The sequence below is a fragment of the Penicillium samsonianum genome (assembly GCF_028829775.1).
Source record: "Penicillium samsonianum strain IBT 33392 chromosome Unknown utg000002l_segment0_segment0, whole genome shotgun sequence".
Classification (NCBI taxonomy): domain Eukaryota; kingdom Fungi; phylum Ascomycota; class Eurotiomycetes; order Eurotiales; family Aspergillaceae; genus Penicillium; species Penicillium samsonianum.
This window is the reverse complement of record NW_026643260.1, coordinates 32018-52155: the sequence shown is the minus strand read 5'-3', so window position 1 is coordinate 52155 and position 20138 is coordinate 32018. Positions and strand designations below refer to the sequence as shown.

The 20138-nt window shown below is 45.1% G+C and overlaps 7 protein-coding genes across 7 annotated transcripts; 2 read left to right on the top strand and 5 right to left on the bottom strand.

The window, feature by feature from the left end:
• Positions 1-105: 105 nt before the first annotated feature.
• Positions 106-1100, bottom strand: N7471_001882 (RTA1 domain-containing protein; the record flags this gene model as incomplete). Its single annotated transcript, XM_057274602.1, has 3 exons — positions 106-341; positions 402-781; positions 841-1100. The coding sequence occupies 3 exons, from the start codon at positions 1098-1100 to the stop codon at positions 106-108; spliced, it is 876 nt and encodes a 291-aa protein (XP_057139240.1).
• A 502-nt stretch (positions 1101-1602) lies between these two features.
• On the top strand, positions 1603-3774 carry N7471_001881 (uncharacterized protein; the record flags this gene model as incomplete). Its single annotated transcript, XM_057274601.1, has 6 exons — positions 1603-1661; positions 1736-1807; positions 1875-2309; positions 2375-2587; positions 2645-2904; positions 2975-3774. 6 exons carry the CDS (start codon positions 1603-1605, stop codon positions 3772-3774), a joined length of 1839 nt encoding a protein of 612 aa, XP_057139239.1.
• Positions 3775-3873: 99 nt separating this feature from the next.
• On the bottom strand, positions 3874-5013 carry N7471_001880 (Short-chain dehydrogenase/reductase SDR; the record flags this gene model as incomplete). The annotated part of the gene is made up of 5 exons (XM_057274600.1): positions 3874-4150; positions 4203-4643; positions 4703-4768; positions 4823-4871; positions 4923-5013. 5 exons carry the CDS (start codon positions 5011-5013, stop codon positions 3874-3876), a joined length of 924 nt encoding a protein of 307 aa, XP_057139238.1.
• A 3890-nt stretch (positions 5014-8903) lies between these two features.
• N7471_001879 (DUF1993 domain-containing protein) lies at positions 8904-9416 on the bottom strand (the record flags this gene model as incomplete). The annotated part of the gene is made up of 1 exon (XM_057274599.1): positions 8904-9416. One exon carries the CDS (start codon positions 9414-9416, stop codon positions 8904-8906), a length of 513 nt encoding a protein of 170 aa, XP_057139237.1.
• A 514-nt stretch (positions 9417-9930) lies between these two features.
• N7471_001878 (uncharacterized protein) lies at positions 9931-10866 on the top strand (the record flags this gene model as incomplete). The annotated part of the gene is made up of 7 exons (XM_057274598.1): positions 9931-9951; positions 10049-10120; positions 10174-10239; positions 10314-10428; positions 10480-10571; positions 10623-10710; positions 10763-10866. The coding sequence occupies 7 exons, from the start codon at positions 9931-9933 to the stop codon at positions 10864-10866; spliced, it is 558 nt and encodes a 185-aa protein (XP_057139236.1).
• A 165-nt stretch (positions 10867-11031) lies between these two features.
• N7471_001877 (uncharacterized protein) lies at positions 11032-14314 on the bottom strand (the record flags this gene model as incomplete). The annotated part of the gene is made up of 14 exons (XM_057274597.1): positions 11032-11194; positions 11242-11431; positions 11480-11595; positions 11657-11852; positions 11906-12148; positions 12200-12376; positions 12437-12614; positions 12662-12858; positions 12916-13143; positions 13196-13403; positions 13470-13566; positions 13617-13858; positions 13912-14091; positions 14156-14314. 14 exons carry the CDS (start codon positions 14312-14314, stop codon positions 11032-11034), a joined length of 2574 nt encoding a protein of 857 aa, XP_057139235.1.
• A 4993-nt stretch (positions 14315-19307) lies between these two features.
• N7471_001876 (ankyrin repeat domain-containing protein) lies at positions 19308-19634 on the bottom strand (the record flags this gene model as incomplete). The annotated part of the gene is made up of 1 exon (XM_057274596.1): positions 19308-19634. One exon carries the CDS (start codon positions 19632-19634, stop codon positions 19308-19310), a length of 327 nt encoding a protein of 108 aa, XP_057139234.1.
• Positions 19635-20138: the final 504 nt, after the last annotated feature.

Sequence of the window (20138 nt, the reverse complement as noted above, 5' to 3'; positions counted from 1 at the left end):
ATATCCAAAAAGCATTGTCGTATGCATCATGATTATCCTTAGCGGCTAAAAAACCGCCGACCCAACAGGTCCATAACCAGCTTCAGTCCCTCTTGTTTTTGTGGCTTATTTATCCTCCATTTCCAAGTCTCGTGCAATTGCTTTAGGCGTCCTCCACTTCTTACCCACAAGCAAAGCGGGATGTAGACCGGTCAAGCAAATGCACGCAATTGAAACCATAGCGCCTTCGAGGATCATCAAGGCTATTTCGTCGTTGGCCAATTTACTGTGGAATCCACCCTGGAGCTCGGCCACTCGGAATGAAGATCGGATCAATATAGTTAGAACGGCAGTTGTTAAACCTGATAATGAAACTCGAGTCAGTGGAATGCCCATAGAAAAGATCGAGGTGGTTTACTTACCAAGCAAGAACGATCTCCTCATCCAGCTTGTCGGTCGTTCCTGAGTAGGGGAATGCAGGCGTCTCCCTCGTAAAACCCGAACTCCATACTCAATGGCTAGAATAGAGAACACTACTAGTGATACAACTTGAAAGACCAGTCCAGCGATCATGATGTTGACACCAGTATCGCGAAGTGACTGTTCTTCGGCAATTGAAGTGATGGCTCCACCGGCCGCTTGCAAGATCAGAGAAATCAGATCGCAAGTCACGAACAAGTAGGTATAGGTTCTTGGTTTTAAGCGTGAGAACTCTTCGCCGTAAACTGTAACAATACGACCGAGGCATAGATAGATTCCAGCCGCGAAGAATGCCGGGGCAATGGTGAGACCTATCAGATACCTAATGCATCACGCCTCGGTCAGCATACATTCAATTATGTGGTAGGCTCAGTAACCCACATCAAGAAAGCATCGAAGTTGAAAGGGTTATCATGTAAGAGAATTCGGCCCAGATATCCTATGACCTCCAATATAAGGCCCGCGACCATTGGCACCATGAAAGTCCAAGATCGAAATACGATACCCGTACCGATCTGTCCAATGAGTATGATTGCGAAAAGAGCGAGATAGAAGATGTTTCCAGCTATGTTAGGCTGATACTGGATATAAGCATCATCTAAAGGACATGTCTGCAAAGTGCAATTATCCGAATTGGACATGATCACGCAATAGTAAAGAGCCTTGGGAAATATAGTAGGTCAAATCACTTTGAAGAGAATGAGTGCTGTGGTTAAATTGATATCAGCAAATCCATGATAGATTCGTCACTATTTATGTGCAGACCCAGAGGTGTTTGACGCTGCCTATCCATAATTAATGATCATTACGAGGCTGTGTGGGTATTTTAAAACTTCAACTTGAGGTAATCTCACTCCCAAGTCCTTCGAATTCATAGTCAAACCAATAATCAATTTGCCATCAAGATTGATACGATATAGTGGATCCCTAGTAAAGCCGTTGCCTGGCGGGTCACCGATGCCAAGACTTTTCCCCTTCGACCGTATCCTTGTCCGTGTCCGTGTCCTTATCCTTGTCCGTGTCCGTGTCCTTATCCTTATCCTCTTCAACTCGCCCATTTCCTTGTCCTGATGCTCCTTTCACCAGAATAGATTGACTATACTCAATTCGGAACATGGAATCTATGTCAGGACACATCAAAACATGTCAAAATTGTGCTCGTGGCAAAATCCGATGTATCCGAACTTCGGATTCCTCTATCTGTGATCGGCAAGTAGTGGAACTCGAACATCATGTTTATTCTCAACTATAACCATATGCTAATATAAGAGCTCAGATGTCGCCGCCTTGGCAAAGAGTGCTATTTTCGGCCCGCTCGACCTCGTTACAACCCCGCTAAGAAGGGGACGTAAGGCTCCCAAATTCCATTTGATTCGTGACAGTGAATATAAGCTGACGGAAGCTTAAAAAATCAGACGAGTCGAGGCTCTCGAAGCCAAAGTGGATCAGCTCTTAGCTCGAGTCGTCAATAATCAGCACACTAAACACCAGGCTGATGTTCCTTTAGTCCTGTCTGACCCAGAACCTCATTCCATCCCGGATAAACCCCGAGATGTTATTGATCGCGGGATCGTGAGATTTGATGATGCCGTCACGATTCTTGAATCTTTTCGAGAAACCTTGATGCCATTTTTCCCTTTTATCTATATCGCACCGGAAGTGACGCTTGCGCAGCTGCGAGTAGAGAAACCGCTTCTCTTGCTAGCTATCCTCAAGGTCTCATCATACAAGAATGCAGCCTCTCAGCAGATATTGGAAGAGACATTTCAAAAAGCAGTTGCTGATCAGATGATCTTCGCCTATAATCCATCTATGGATTTATTGCTGGGACTTCTTGTGGCTCTGGCATGGTGAGTCTAATCCAAAGTGGTTTTATTGAAGATGACACTACTGACTCAAAGCCTCAATATCCCAGGTTGCAGCATCAGTCCCAGCATGAAAGATTTTGCAGCTACATTCATCTTGCTTGTGGTATCGTCGGTGATTTGCGGCTTGACCGGTTGTCGGAAACCCATTCATACTATTCACGGATGGCTATAAGCAAGGTCTCTTCAGATGAAAACAGTAGTAGACATTCGGTGAACGAGAGAAGACGAGCTTTGATTGGATGTTACATGCTATCCTCATGGTCAGTAACAATGCCCATATCCCCCTCATATTACTGACTGAGTATGGGTGTCTGCAGTCACTCGACAATATTGCAAAAGGATCGCATGATGACTCGGCTGTCCTATGTTGAAAAGCATGCACTTGGATTACTATCCAATGCTGAGATTGCCAGTGATCGCTGCTTAGTACAATTAGTAAAATTACAACAAATCTTTGAACGGATCGATGATGCTGTGGCCACTACTGCGAATCCAGTACGAGAGGTTGATATGCATGCATTCCAAACCGAAATCAACGAATACAGAACGACCTTGCCGGCAACGCCTTCGGACAATTGTAAGTGACACCGCTTGTGAGTTTGATTGATTACGCTGAAACTATTGCTAACTCACGGCCCACGGTTTAGCCCTCCTTCAATTTCAACTACACACTCTTCAATTGTTTCTATGCCAGGCTTGCTTATTTGATAAACATGAAACAGCCAACTATTCGGCTTCGCCCGCGCCTCGCTCCCATGCAGACTCAGGGCTACCACCACACCTCAAAAGTGGCCACCAACCGTTAGACTTATCACCCTTCCAGGTCGAATTTCTCAACCGCGGCATGACCGAAGCAAAGAAATTCTTTGATTACTTTTTCACATTTGCTCCGAATACACATCGGCTGATCAGTCATACCCAATGGCTGCAATCAGGCTTTAACTTGGTTCTAGGCTGCAAACTGGCCATCATGGGGGCAAAATACGCCCCACGCAGTCCACATGTTCGTGCCCTTTGCTCGGATTTGAACATGCCACACATTTTGCGGACTGTGTTACAACTAATCCAATGGCTCAGCAAGGACAGAGTGACTGTAGATGGGAAACAGCACTCTAAGTACTTCTACGAGGCATGGCTGTGGCATATTCTTGAATGGTTCGAGCAAAAGTATCACCTGGTGCCTTCTGAAGATACAGCCCAAATACCTACAGGATTATCCGATGGCGGCTTCGGGCCCTCTACTTTGGCCAATAGCGCAATCTCGCAAGATGTTCCCTTGATGGGTGAAAATTATGGCGCCACACAAGTTGCACAGGTAGATGATACAGACTTATGGCCGGACTTCCTTTGGAACATAAGCACAGATGACATACTCAATGGGTGTATGGGGCTTCCGGATATGCCGTATCCCACATTGCAGCCTGGTTATGACATGCCACTGCCATGAGAGCAAAAGATATCGGGATTTGCAAATGCAAAACACCAAATAAAGAGACCAAGAGCTTGGTCCCACGGTGGCATCACTTTGAACCAGTTTTGTTGCTGCTCACAAAAATAATCCAAGCTCAACAGGAGCTGATTTTATTTGGTCCCCTTGGATCTCGCGAATCAACGCATTGCTTGGGTAGTCTTCCAGATCCAGATCAATGTATCCACTGGAAGCCCATTTTCTTCCTGAGACGAATAAAGAATGCCCATTGATACTCCTGTCGCCGAGGATTCTCAGCAGGCACTGCGCTGCGTCTTCCGCCTGTGCAAACTCTACTCCACCACTTGAAACATGTTTGAACGTCTCATCCGACAGAATGTTTGTTTTCACGTACCTTGTGACTTGATCAGCGATTCTGCTTCTTATGATAAAACGGCCACGCTTACCATGGGGAGATGACGTTGACCCGACCACCATGGAAGAAAGCAGTTCTTCTCAATGAATGCATGATCCCGCGCATGGCCCATTTGCTCGCACAATATTGAGGGGCCCGCGGACAGTCCAAAAAAGCAGCCCCTGATCCAATCAAAGTCAAAGATGTATCTTCTTGCTCGGTCGAGCTTTGCGTGCCATTTTGCCGGATGAAGTGGTGGGCAGCTAATTTGGCGGTATACAAAGTGCCTTTAATGTTGACATCGACGACGCTCAGGTTGGGCTCCTCCGGCTCCTGATGGTCTCCAGAATACGAAAAGATATCATCGGAGCGATGTATGCCGGCATTGGCGATGACATGCGAGATTTTTCCTGTGCGAGAAAAGAGGATAGCCTTTTGAAAAAGTCGGACCTGATCATCCCATTTCGTGATATCGCAGCGAACGAACGTTGCCCTTTTGAGTAAACGGTGAGCGATATGAAAAGGCAATATACAGGAGAGGCTTGCACCTACCCATCGAGTTCTTGTTCCAACTTCCTTCCTCTTTCTTCGTCAGAATCGCCCACGCAAACCCTGGCTCTGATAATTAGGTCAATTATTTCTCCTTTGAATCATATCGTCCTTGATACATACCCTGCGGTAACTAAAGCACGAACATAGGCTTCGCCAAGGCCATTGGCGCCTATTTTGCTCTGAGTATTCAGGAAACATTACTTAAAATTGGCCGCCATACCTCCTGTAACAATTGCAGTCTTTCCCTTGAGAACATCTATATCAAATGGCTTGGTGCAATCAACAGGCCCACTATGTAGATATCCTTGCATTCTCGCTTCGGGTAGTGTCATGCGAAATTGGTTGAGACGATAATGCAAAGTTTAGAAATGGAGAGGCAGGATGACTTTTAAATAGTTGAATAGTTCAGTTCAAGCTCAGGGCTTCATACTTTATGGATGAATCCCGCTCCCACCTTAGAACTGGAGTTGCTTTGTCACATCCGATGCAAGTTGCTTACATTGAACCCCTGGTTCAACATTCGGACCCACATTGTCATCCAGACGGCAAGGAATTTGAATGGTCGATCTTGATAACCTCGAACGCTACTAGTCGGTTTCTAGCTACAATGCGTCAGCGTCTTGCATTTCTCCATACTGGGTGCACAAGTGGGGCGTCAGCTTCTTTTTCTGGCGTGCAATGACAGCTCTCATCCTCTTGCATGTCTCCAAAATGACGCAGTCTGATCGCCTTTCGCTTACACATCTTCAGGGTAATGCACTGCAAATCAGTGGCACTAAAGGCAGAACCTTTCTTATTCTATGCAACTTCTTTGTGACCTGAGGAAAGTTGTAAGGTGCACACCTCATGCCAAGTGCCAAGCTGAAAAAAATGTGGAAACTCATATCAATCAATCAATCAATCAATCAATCAAAGTTCAATTAACCTGTTGCAGTCTAACTAGTTGCGTATGACTATGCAGGCGCTTCATCCAGCTGAAGCAAGAACTCGAAGCCAAACGCCGAGTTGGGATCACTCCCAAGAGTATACAGATGCTGACCGTAAAGAGCGTGGAATCAGCCCATTCCTGTAGATCCTGTAGATCTATCCCAACAACCCTGTAATCCCACAAACCCATACATAAGAAATATATAATGACTGCCATGGAGTGCACCCTCCATCTTCCATCTCTCACTTCTCACTTCTCACTTGCCTCTCAGTCTTCATCTCTGTAACCTCCCCCCGCCTCAGTTTCAATTGATGGTGACGTTGCCCTGGCCAGTTGTTGATTTGGCATGTTTGTCGACTCTGGCTGAGTTTCTCGTTTCACAGCATCATTTATCGTCATTGGTTAATGCCCATCGTCTTCCACACCTAGCTCCATGGCCGCAAGGCCTGTCGGTTCGTCGTCGTCGTCCTCGGGTGTCACATACTGGAACTGTTGGAGGAGACCTGTTCGGTGCATGAAGTTGACCACGTAGCGGGTGGCCTGCGGGTTTGATATGATCTTGTCATAATCCATTTCCTTGATACCAACTGCCCACAGTTGCTCCCACAGTTTCGTGCGTAGAATGATGTGTTGTGGACACTGCATAAGAACATGCTTTGGTGTCTGTGAGCCCTCGCCACAGCTGCATCTATCTGTCTTTGCTGCCTTGATTTTGAACAAGAAGTGTCGAAGCCCGACCCTCATTGTGCGCATCTGAATCAGAATTGCACATTGTGGCTTCGACAGCCCCTCGTATAGACGGAGCGTCTTCTTGTTCGGCGCCTGCACCAAGCGCTTTGTGGGTGCGGAAGTTGTCTCCCGCTCCCACTGTTTCTCCCACCGCTCTCTGATTCGCTGGCGGACCGCCCTCTTAGCAGCTGCGGCAAGACGGATTATCGGATTATCCGCCCCGGTCGCAACTCCCATCCCCGCACCAAGAAGCGCTGCGCTTTTTGCTTCTCCATCGGCAAATTCATTGCCGTCCACACCAACGTGTGCAGGGATCCACCTGATGGTGATATTCGTTGGATTTTGCTGGTTTTGGTTCTGTGACCGGATGGCCCGTACGTGATCGTATACCAGTGCAAGCACGTATTGGCCAGACGGTCGCTGTGGGTTCTGAACTGCCTGGATGGCAGCCTGACTGTCCGAAAAGATAACCAGGTCCGAATTGTCTTGTCTAGCTGCTGCTAGTGCCATTTCAATGCCGTTGAGCTCGGCTGCATAAACTGTGGACTGGGAGTCTGTGCCCAAATACCGTCGCTCTGATTTTGCACCGTGTTGCAAACTGGCCGTGGACGCACCAATGTGTCCAGCGTAGCCGCTCCCATCTGTGTAAACCATGCTGTCTTTATTTTTCTTGTCACAGACCGCTTTTTCCCAGATATCATCGTGGGTTTTTAGTGCAGCCTCCTGATTCTCAATGAAGCACGGAATCCGTGTCTCCCATGGGGCGAGCACGAATGCCCGTTTTTCCTCCCATTGATGGACGGGTGATCCTGGCGATGGACGGGTGATCCTGAAGACAGAATCGGTGTTCCTGGGGACGGACGGGTGTTCCTGGGGGGGATGGACGGGTGACCCTGAAGACAGAGTCGGTGTTCCTGGGGACGGCCTGGTGATCCTGGGGATGGACGGGTGATCCTGAAGACAGAATCGGTGTTCCTGGGGACAGACTGGTGTTCCTGAAGCAATCTATCTCGCTCCCACGATCCGCCACAACAGTTCCTGGAGGCCATTAAGCTTCTAGAGGCCGTGAGCATGACCCTAAGAGCGATAGTAGTAGCTCCCTAACTACTCAGCAAAACGTAGATTAATCAGGTAAGCAGCTAGCTGGGTTTGAACCAGAACAAGACAGGCAATCGCATTTGAGTGCGGCGTTGTAGAAGAATTAAGAGGCCGCTCATTTTCGATGGCTTTCGAGGCCGATTCAACGTGTTTGAGCACTTGACATAGTAGAGTGAGGAAACGGATGCCCTTCAAAAAAATGTTATTGTGGAAATCGGATAGGTTGGTAGATCCTGAACGTGTGTTGACCATTGCACACAACGAACTCGATAAACGTTGAGTAAATAGGAAGTCAATAGTGGTTGATGTCAGTTAGTTCTCACGGTCCTTATCCTTTATGCGCAAGTCAAACGTGAGGGGAGTTCTTGGTGAGTGTTTTACTCGTTTGAAGAAATCATGTATTTAATTTTGTTTAATGAATCCAATTGATCACCACCTCAGCAGAAAAAGAAGGATAATGTTCATTGCATATTATTGGCTTATTTGTCTCTACTTGCTTTGATGTCCGTGCATTTCCTAATACCCTGCCACCCCCCAAGTCTACCAGCGATAGTGTTTTCACCCCGCTCCGCTCCCACAAGATTGTTCTCAGCCGATTGCCAATACTTGATGTCACTACGCACCCCTCTTTGCCTTATTCCCCTGGCAACCAATATTCAGCCACTCGGCAGAGAACGGACCAGCCAAGGTGCAAGAATCCCGCAGACTCGAGAGCCCTGTTCTATAGTTGCTCGACGTTTCTTTGTGCGCGCCATGTCCTGCTGTCCTTTTCGCTTTTCATCGCATTAACAAATCAAGTCTCTTTGATGCGTATTTTATGCGTTCCTGTATTTGTTATTCTTTCCGTGCATTACCAGTTTGCAGTTTGGGACCAGCGTCACTCTGAAGCTAAACTAACCGAATTGAGAATATATACAAAATGCATGCAATAAAAAAAAGTTGACGATCAAAGGTAGCAAGCAATAGCAAGCAAAGAACTGCTCGTAGAGTCACAATGTTGATGAGCGATAAAAATTAACGTACAGAACTTGAACAGAAGACTTGCGCCTTTGCGCATTGCCTCTATAGCTATTAAAGATTTTCTTAAACGGGGCCGGCTCACCCTAGCTTCCCTATGGTAGGTAGTTCGCCCGCGGGAGAAAATTGACACTGGCATCCTGGTCAAGAAGCGATAAAGGTGCTCGAAACACACGGAGTGAGGTGTTGCCGATTTCGGTCTAGTGGCACTGTAAAAATATGGACGTGGCCCGTCTCTCGGATACGAATTCCCACGCATACACCTGCGCTGCACATCTTATTATATTCGCATATCGATAACTTATGGAAACCTATGGAAACATGTAACAAATCCATTCAAACCCCAGTTCAATTGATTAGGGCTCTATTCGGTTAAATTCAACAAATTCAATGTTATTGCATGGACAACTAGTTGTACTAAGTACATCCTCAAGCGAGTCGTCGAGAAGAGAAACCGACATAATAGTCCAGCTTACCCAGCGGCACTCCCTCCTTCCGCAAAATTCCATACGTGGTAGTGAGATGAAAGTAAATATTCGGCAAGACAATGGTATGGGCATAGATAGCACCGCTAATTTCCGCCGCCTGGTCCGGGCCCATTTGAGTGAACTTAAGCTTATCAGCGTGCTGGTTGACGACATCCTTGTCGGCCTCTTTGAGCGCTTTTAGCACCTTCTCAATCCGCTCGTAGCATTCAGCATATGTGGTGGGTTTGCCTTCAGTGGTTACCGGCTCCCGACCGGTCAGTGTGGCGACCAGGTATTCAGAGAATTGGGTTGCGAGGCGCACTTGGTCGGTCACTGGATACATGTCCTCACAGAGACGTGCATTGAGCAGATCGGTAGCATTAGGGCGTTGCTCGGCTTGTTGGAGAAAGTGGGACAGGGAGCCTAGGATGTGTTCGGCCACCACAATGGTTCCGTCATAGAAGGTGTGGACCATGTTGGAGTAGGAGGTTTGATGTATGAAATCTTGAGAACAGGTTTGAAGAGTTTTAAAGTGAATGTTCTCAAAGGTTACAGACATGAGAGGCCAGTCTCACCCTAGGGGTCGGCCCTAGGGATCTAACCATCTCTAGTAAGAATTTTGGGGGCTGAAAATGCTAGGACATGATGTAATAATAAGGGATCAGGCGATGCAGGTAAAGATAATTTTGTTTTGTCTATATTCGTGCCATTTCCATCTGTTAGGACACTGAGAATGTAGGGACCAAAGGGTAGGAGGGGAGAGTTATATTGGAAAGGAGATAAGTGACTACACCCCAGGGTGGCCCCCCTGACCTCTCACTAGGTTTACTAGCCTTAGGCACCCACCAAAAAATTATGTTTGCCTTACGCCTTTCATTACCTTACCACCTTCAGGCATCCACCCACTTCTCTCTTACCACGCCCTTACTAGTATTTTACTGCTTTCTTCTTACATAATCCAATCAACATATCACTGCATAACTACCACCATGGTGAAGTACTCTGTGCATGTGAGTATTCCTGTGTGAAAGATGAGATGAAAATGCCCTGCAAGGGATGGAAATGAGCCAATTTGAAATGAAACTGACTGTTGTTGTTTGTACACAGACTGCATACCAATGGTATTGCTCCCAGCGATCCAAGGCCGAGCTCGATCTCCCCGATCTTAACGATCCAAACGTGATTATACTGGTTATCTACTGATAAAATGAACATGAACTGAGAGAGGATAGGCCAAAGGAGAAATTGATCTGTTCCTCGGCGAGCGTTTCTGTCGCTATGATGGGTGCCCAAAAGATGTGAGTTTCTTTGACATTTCTTTCATTTCTTTGTTAAAATACTAGTAAAAAACTAGTACTGATTTCTTATATAGACTCCTGCGACCTCGACCAACAACCTGCGGAAGCATTATGCTGATAAGCATGGTGACATTACCTTGGCGAGTCAAAGTGGTCGTCCCACTTTGCAAGATGAGCATGATGCTGTCGGTATGTGGTACACTTATACTACTTTTTTACTAGTATTCTAACCTAAAATAGAGTTTTATATTGCGATTCGGGATGGGTACGATGCGAAGGTTACAGCTGAAGCAGAAGTGAGGCCCCAGCTCCCTCGCAAGGCAGATGGAACAGTAAGTTGACATTATTTACTACTTTTTTACTAGTATTCTAACCTAAAACAGATTCACCTCACCAATATGCGCAAGGTGGCAAAGGAACGCGGTGGTCAAGTTCCATGTGAGCCATGCAAGGATGCAAATGATCGTGCTGGTAAGATATGATTGAGATCTACTTATTTTTACTACTTATTAACTAGTATTAGGTTGTTGCCGTGAAGTTAATGCCGACCGATGTGACAATTTTGAGCTGTTTGCGACTGGTTCTGAAGCAGAGGAAGGTGATGAAGAAGAAGAGGAGGAGGAATAGTGGTGCTACCCACCTTAGCGTTTCTACTAGTTTTTTACTAGTATTTCTACACTTTAAAATCAAAAATAGGGTATTTACCCCTCAAATATTATAGTAAATAAGTAGTATAAAACTAGTAAATTAAAGATATTAAACATTAATATATATGAAATGACCCTATCTTCACTACACATTTGCCCGTTCCCGTAATGCTAGCTGTCTCTCTTGTTGTTCCAGATCCTCTCTGTATTTTCGAAGCCGTTTCCTCTGATCTTCTAGACTCTCATTGTTCTCATCCTGGCTGTCATTAACTGACGTAGTATGACGAAGATTAGATACGGTAGGTGTCCTATAAATAGTTAGTAACTAGTATTATACTAGTAAAATAGTATATACTTTGCACGGCTTTTTGAACGACCTCGTGAGCTACTTGCCCCACGACTGGCCCCACGACTTGCCCCACGGCCTCGTTTAGACTTTGCGCGGGTAATTGAATGGTGACCCGATGAGCTAAATTCATGAAGCTCCTCATCTTCGGGGGCTATATCATCTTCTTGAATAGCGTGGTGTTTTCGTCGTTTTTTTTCTAGAATATATTAGTTAAATACTAGTAAATTATAGTAAATATACGTACCCTCCCGACGTATACTTGCTCTGAACCGTGACTCCATATCATCTGCATGATAGGAGTGCTTAATGTCGAAAGTAACACGGTTATGGTATTGATCCATATCGATTCTGTCGAGGATCCTAGATCTAGGTAATCGTGAGTAAATAGTAGTATACTAGTATATAATTAGTATATACTCACTTCATGACTGCAGAAAGTAGCGTGTCCTGTGTACCCATATGGTAGGATTTATAGTGGCTTTGCTCCACTGCATTTGTGTGCTTCCGGGCATTGTCAAAGAATTCAGGCTTCATTGGTGAGCATGCTTTACAAATACCAGCTGCAATCACATCGATCTGCTTATGGCGTATACATCCCTCAAGCTCAGGCGTATGTTCTAGAAATAGATATTAGTAAAGTATTAGTATTTTACTAGTAAATTGACTATACCCTTGATAAGCATAGCTAATTTCCGAAAATCAGGTACACTTTTGCAGTCCATTAAGCCAATCAGTCGACTACGGGCCTCAATATGCGAAAGATCATCTGGATCCCGGCTTGCTGGCACTAATTTATTGATAGTACGCATGAAGTGGATCTTACAGAAGATAAGAACGTTCATAGTATGCCATCTCCAGCCGAGATCTCGGTCATTAACCTCCCGGTCAGTCTCCTGGAGCATTTTTCCAAGTCCTAATACTAGTAAGTTACTAGTAAAATAGTAGTAAAGAGTCTAGTACTTACCTGTCATCTGTTTTGGGCACATATCACTAACAATAGATTTTATTCCACTACCATGAAGATAGTGGAACTTCACCTTTTTGCCTATACAGCGCTCGATGAGGTTAAATACCATTGCAAAAATGAAATGGTACGCTTTTGTAGTCTCCTGATTTGTAAAAACTCGGAATAAGGTGATGACTAGAAGAATATTAGTATAAAATACTAGTATTTTACTAGTAGTAGAATAGTAAAACTTACTTTTTCCATGCTCTGGGACGAAGGTGGCGAAGATAACTTCGTTAAAAATGCCTTTCACTCGCTTGTATGACATGTCAACTTCAAAGGACTCTAGTGAAGCGAGTATATGAAGCTGTTCGTCAAGCGCACAAAATATAAAGACACCTTTCTCGTTGTCCACGACCTCGCGTATATAGAGCTAAAAGATAATTAGTATAGTACTAATAATATACTAGTAAAACATACCTTCACTTCAGGATCGTGCTCTATCTGGTATTTAACCCCGTCTAATTGTCTACCCTCTGGATAGTCAATTGCTCGCCTTTTTGCAAGAATCACAGAGAATCGCTCTCTATTCGCAAAGCTTTGGTGTAGTTCGGAGAGGGTTTTAGCCCCGTAGTTCCCAGCGAGCTCCTGAGCCCCTTTACCCCGAAGAAATCCGCCTATAGATAGTATTAGTACTAGTAAGATAGTAGTAAAATACTAGTAAATTAACTTACTAACTGTAGAATCTGACATTTGTCCCTGAGCAAAAAGGTTCCAAACCTCTTCCATAAGTTGGTGCGGTGGCTTACTAGGTGGCGGCGGTGGGTGGTTATGTGTCCCTCGAGAGTAAAAGATAGCATATGGATGCTTCTCTATGTCCTTTGGGATAAAGGTACGGAATTTGACTACACACTTTGGAAAACTAGGTATGATATCGCCGCGTCCTAATGGGTGCGAGACATCTTTATAACTAGTTAGTAAGTAGTAATATACTAGTAAATCTTTAAAACATACCGCATTGAGGGGCTCGGGTTCTGGGTTGGTAGATAATAGTACACGCTTCTGGGATATCTTCATGCTGCTCCTTTTCGAAAAGAGATAAAAGAAGGCCCATATCTAGCGTAAACCGTTTTTGATAGATATTTGTGAAGTAGTGATCTGCGCGGTTATCCACTAAGGAATTAGAGCAACGAACAAATGACATATCGTCACCTGTTATACTCTATTAGTAGAATTATATTAGTAAACAGGTAGTAAAATACTAGTAAAATAGAGTATATTCACTTACCTTATGACTGAATTTTCCGTAGATCATCTTGCAGGTGGCGTTTGCTTCCTTACAAGCTTTTCGCTCTAAAAAAGACTTTCGAAGAGCATCGTAGAACCTAAATAGTAGTTAGATACTAGTAGAATACTAGTAAAAAAGGTTACATACGCTACCGCTTCACGTTGCCGTTGACCATATTGGTGGGACTCTCGAGCGTCCCTTTTTATGGCGAACATACGCGCCACAAGCTCTTCATTAACCTCTGTATGGCAGAGGTTACGGAGACAGTCGTCAATGTGAGTACAGTACTTCACCCCAGAACAGTTTGAAGCTTTTTTAGTAACATGGCATTGAAGAAAAGAGCAGTAAATGTCACTCTTTGGGCCGTCACCGCAACTAGCGTACTGGACCTAGTAAACTAGTTAATAACTAGTATAATATTGATTATTATACTCTAACTTACTAGCCTAAGTGCATGTTTCCTCTCATGTAGAGATAGATGCCGGAGATTAACCACGTATGCATACCCATTTGGGTGAGTACGTGGATATTCTGGAAGAAGTGGCACAAACTCAATTTCTGAAGCAGATATTGGGTTATTCGTCGCATCTGTTAGAGGAGTGGGTTCGATGTCTCCCGTTCCCTATTCAAAAATAATAATTAATTAGTAAATAACTAGTAAATAATTAGTAAATTTGAAGACATACCTCGTACTTGTTACGCTCATGTAGGATCTTATCATCAAGATCATTGAAGAGCTCAACATCTTCCTCTGTAGGTATATCTTCAGCTTCAGGATTAGAAGCTATAAGCTCTCTAATTTGATGATTGCGGTATTTCCACCAGGTGGATTGGTAATTCGCCATGGTAGTAAAAAGATTGAAACGATAGTTGGTAAGTAATTGGGGTGGGTGTATAATAGAGATATATATATATCAAATGTAGAGTTGTTTATCAGTAAATAACTAGTAAATAACTAGTAAGAATGTATCCCTTTGGAATTCCCTTATACATAGATACCACATATTTCATACCAAAACGAGATTACGTAACCAAACATACCATACATTTCAAAACCAAACAGTGCCTTGGTATGCTAAAATGGGGGTACCCCCCTGAGCATTGACCAGGTAACCCTAGTGAGAGGTCAGGGTGGCCACCCCCAAATGATTACTGAGGAGATAACGTATGGAGGGGTTGCTGCCTGGGGTACTACATGGTGGCCTAAGGCATCAACTCCGAGTACTGAAGTTCTGAAGTAGCCATGGGAGATATGGTAGGTTTGGTGGCAATGGATTTCTAGCAGAAAAGATATCGAGCATAGGCGTTTGCGAGTTCGGATGGCTCGCTTAGCAATGTCGATAGAAGCCTCGACCTCATTGATGCGCTTAGCTATGTCAATAGACGGTTCACTCTCACCTCTCATTCCCCGGAGCTATACAGTCCACCCCGGGAGCTATAGGTCCTCTGGGACCATGACCGTTCCTCCTGTGAGCGGCCAAGAGCGTGCCTAGAAACCATGCCATGGATTCTGGGATCGAATATGATCCCAGATACCCATGCTGTCCCAGTGAGGGCTGGTGTCATTGGCTTATCAGCTGAAGGGTGGGTCCCCGCAGTGGCCTTCGATTCGGTGGTAGGCGATGAATAATGCACTTGAGATCTAGATCAAAATACCTGTGACCCATATGGACCGTAGTCAGAAGACCGAGGACCGTTATGGTCACTAAGCCAGGGTGGCCGCCAGTTGACAGCTCTAAAGCCCACCTAGACTAGGAGCCGTGGACGTACGTCCAATGTGGACCTGCGTCCACGGCTGTCGGTAATTGGCCTTGAGTCAACTGTTCTGGATCACGGGGCCTAGAACCAAGGCCTTGCGGTCGCAGCTCCCCAACTACGGACCCACATCTCCAGGCCTGGGACCTGCCTGGACATGATTCCACAGATTTATTACATACTTAGCTTCGTGTCACTCGATGTGTGTCTAGCTTGGACAGCGAACCATACAGGCCAGGAGACGCTGTTTCTAGATCTTTAGGGGCCTCAAAGCACCCCACGGTAGGGTTACGGATCTCCAAGAAGAGAAGAGGACTGGTTGCTGCGCAGGATGATTCGAAATTTACTCAAGGGTAGGCATTTATTGTGTTAAACATTCCTGGCCCTTGTTGATACATATAGTATTTTCGGTGATACCATTTTGGTTTCGTTGTTGCGATTGAGAAGCATGTTTAGTCTGAAGCCAATCATCGACCCGATATAGACTCTAGCGTTACCTATATAAAAGCCGCAGAGCCCGGCTCGTTTGCATGCCCTAGCATCACCTCCTAAAATACTCTGGTACGGCTGAGATTCATTGATTCAACTAGTATCTCCGGTGTGTCCCTACTATATATGCTCCATCTCTGACACCTTCTTTTCAAGTTCCTGGAAAGATATAAAGTATTCCTAGCCCTGGTTGCTCCTAGTATCTAGACTTGCATTCCTATATTTCTAATACCCCACCTCTGGGAATGATTTGTTAATTCCGGGGAGCCCCCGTGATCCGTACTCAGGGGGCCAGGACCAGATGTAAAACGTGTGGGTGGCCCCACTGATCCACTGGCACCGATAGCCCAGGGGACACACTCTAGTTCCCAGGGCTGTCCAGTTCACTCCCAGGAGCTGTAGGTCCTCTGGGAACTATGAGTCTGACTCCTGGGAGCGACCAAGAGCGTGCCTAGGAGCCATGCTATGGATCCTAGGGCCGGATATGATCCTAGGAACGTGGGTCTTCGAGATAATAAGTGGGATCTGAAACGCAGGCAATAATTGCGGGCAGCAAAACAATTGCTCCCCGAAGTAATTAACGCTCTCGTGAACGGACGGGTGTGGCTCCAGGATCCAAGGTAGAGAGCCCAGGAACAATCTGTCTCGCTTCCACGACCCGTCACAACATGTTCCTGTGTAAAGGTATACTGTTTTCAGGTGTAAGGCCTGTCAACCGGGTAAGATACTATGACTGAGAGGGGAACACAATGTATTGTAGAGTGTGCCAAGACTAATTCTTGCCAGAATGCAAAGGATCCTTTGGGGGTCCTTGACTATAGGGAAACCAACATGATAGTGCTGACATTGATATCACCTGACGAACCCCTCTCGGATCGACATCGAATCGATGTCGATCTATTGATAGATCATTGATATGGCCCGCTCTGGGTATTCCAGTTGTAAGGATCTTTTATCCGTTACATCCTGGAGGACATTGAGCTCCCAGAGGCCGTGAGCATGATCCTAGGAGCGATAACTGCAGCTCCCTAACTCAGCATATCGTAGGTTGATCAGGAAAACAGCCTGGTTTTAGACCAGAACAAGACAGGCAAACGCAATTAAGTGCGGCGGCGTTGAAGAATTGAGAGGCCGCTCATTCTCGATGGCGTTAGAGGCCGATTCAACGTGTTTGAGCACTTGTCATAGTAGAGTGAGGAAACGGATGCCCTTCGAGAAATGTTATTGTGGAAATCAGGTAGGCTGGATGATCCTGGACATGCGTTGACCATTGCACACAACGAACTCGAAAAACGTTGAGTAAATAGGAAGTCAACAGCTGTTGACGGTAGTGTTAGTCCTGGTCGTTTATGTGCATGTCAAAGGTGACAATAGTTCCTTCCTAGTGAATGTTTTGCATGATCGAGGAAATCATATGTTTAATGATTTAATTGATCACCACCTTAGCAGCAAAGGAAAAATTATGTTTATTAGATGTTATTGGCTTATTTGTCTCCACTTGCTTTGATGTCCGTGCATTCCCTAATCCCCCCCCCCCCCGTCTACCAGCGATAATTTTTTCGTCCCGCTCTTACAAGATTGTTCTCAGCCGATTTCCAATACTTGACGTCACTACGCACCCATGCCACTCGGCAGAGAACGGACCAGCCAAGGTGCAAAAATCTCCTATCCCGCAGAATCGAGAGTCCGGTTCTATAGTTTATCAGCGTTTCTTTGTACGCGCCATCTCCTGCTGCCCTTTTCCATTTTCACCGCATTTGACCGAGCGCTTTGATGACTTGCTCAAGCTACCACGCATGGCTGTTCCACTACAATCCTAAGAGCACCGATTGTCTCAAATGCGAGTCGAGATATAGCCTCCCTATTCCAAGATCTCAGCATTAGCGGCGAAGGGTTGTACGTATATGCGGCGGTAGCCAATCGTAGTTCTTAATCCCAGGCTCTTTTCTGTAGAGACAAATCTCGCATGGCCTTCTAGTCTTGCGCCGTGGTAAAATCTGATTAGTAGTGTCTTGATTAGGCCCAGCGTGACTCTGAGCAAACGTGAAGAGAAACGCTAGCCGCCTCTGGCTAGTATGAAGCCTGAGACTGCAGCCTTATCTAAAAACGGGTACCTATGTAGACTACAGGGGTTCACGCACGCATTACGTGCTTTTGCCAGATCACTATGATATGGCATGCACTTTCTGTATCAAAATCGCTGCAAGCATAACGCCTTCGCCGCCTCGCAAACTGTAATCTTATCGATTTGCCAAATCTCAGATACGCGCGTGGCCACCACCATATGCGTATTTAGTAGGCGAAGTCTTATTAGTCGAACACCCCCCTTTGGTGGGAAGTCTTCCAAATTTGGACTATAATATGAAGATTACCATAAGGAAATTCAAGATCTTTATTCTACTAGGGGTCACACCACCTACACGACGACAGGCTGAAGAGCGCGAGAAAGCAAAGAGGCCGGTGTGCCGAAGAAACCCGCATGATGCGCCAGTCTTAGCATAATAGTGTATAATAGTGTATAATATAATAGTATAGTATATTTCTATTATGGTAGGAAGGAGATCATATATAAATTACTGGCTCTATCTAGGAAGAACCCTAGATATCCTACATATAGTAAAAAACTATATTATGACTTCCTTTCTAATACCATAAGACAATGAGATAATACAGATATCATAGATTATCTCATCATTTGCCTCCTAATGAACTATATAAGAAGCAAAGACTCCTATATATAACAATAATCAATCTTACCATCGCCATCTGAGTTACCTATTTAGGATAAGTATAACCAAATACATATTTATATATATATTATATAAGACATTATATAATATATATAGCTTATCTAATACTACTTCCCTATAAAATATTATAACCTACCATTAGGCTATAATATATTATCTGCTAAATTACTTTCAGCCAGCAACGCTGTGGCAGGAAGAGCACGCAATCAAATTACAGTCATTAGCGAAATCAGCTTCCGCCCCAGGCATTGCTTTTCTATTTTGCGGCCCCACTGCCAAGACATTAGCGCGCAGCTTTTACCCTACAGTCATATATAATATCCAGTAATTGTGAATATTACGTTACCAAAAGAGCAAAATACGATATTGTCTTTCCGACACGTGATAACCTACCCTCCAGGGCACCTATGACATCGAATAAGTGAGGCCATACCGACCGGGCTGGGGTAGGCGAATAGACAGCTCGTTTACGCCGCAAAAGTAAAGGATTTCTATTGCAGGCAGTATATAAAAGTAAATGGACGGAAAAAAAAGAGGAGATTTCTCTATAATGTATGCTTTTTGTTTCGAAATTGTATAACTGGCTGGATCATGGATCGTAGACAATGTATCTCAGTACGCGGAGCAGGGATTATGGCGCCACTACTAAGGGAGAAGGATAATAAAAAATAGAAGTATCATGGGAACTTGCGTTGAACTACGTAATGTGGAAGCTTGATGAAACCTTAGGTCTTTCGGAAGGGGGACAGTGGTAAGTCGACTGATCAGCGTAATGTGATCTCTGGACGATCTACACAATATAATGATATCCATTCTGACGAACAGCCTAGAGGGCATTGCCGTACTATCCACCCTCGGCGTTGACATCGGCTCCTCGCTCTAGCAGTATCTGTGCAATCTTGTCGTATCCTCCAGCATAAGCAGCCTGGAGGGCATTGCCGTAAACTCCACCCTCCGCGTTGACATTGGCTTCTCGCTCTAGCAGTATCTGGGCAATCTTGTCGTGTCCTCTAGCACAAGCAGCCTGGAGGGCATTGCCGTAAACTCCACCCTCGGCGTTGACATCGGCTCCTCTCTCTAGCAGTACTCGGCCCAGCACGGCCCAACACCCAGTAGCGGGTGTTGGGCCGCACTGGTCTAATGCAAAAACTAGTCTAATGCAAAACTTCATCTACCCACCATTTTACAACTCTCTCTACTACCCCAAAAATGCCTTTTTCTTCTCAAAATTTGGAAGATCGCCTTAGTAGTGCTATTGAAGCCTACCATGCAAGCAAGAAGCCTGTTCTCTCAGTATTGGCGCGGGAATTCGACGTTCCATACTATACCCTGAGGGGTAGAATCCACGGTCGCACTTCTCGAAGCAGTCGTATTGGTCCCAACAAAGCCCTAGAACCAGATCAAGAGAAGGCATTAATGCTTTAGATTGATACTTTAAATACTGCAAATGCACCACCAACCTCAAACATAATCTATAAGTGCGCAATTGACATTCTTCGGCGCCATGATCCAGATCGGCAGCTCGGTAAAAATTGGGCGTATCGCTTTATTAAACAACTACCTGAGAAATACACCTATATCAAGCAAAATCCTATAGAAAAAGACCGGTTGGAAGTAGTTACCCCTAGCTATCTTACTACCTGGTATACTCGCCTTAGTGCTACGATTCAGCGTT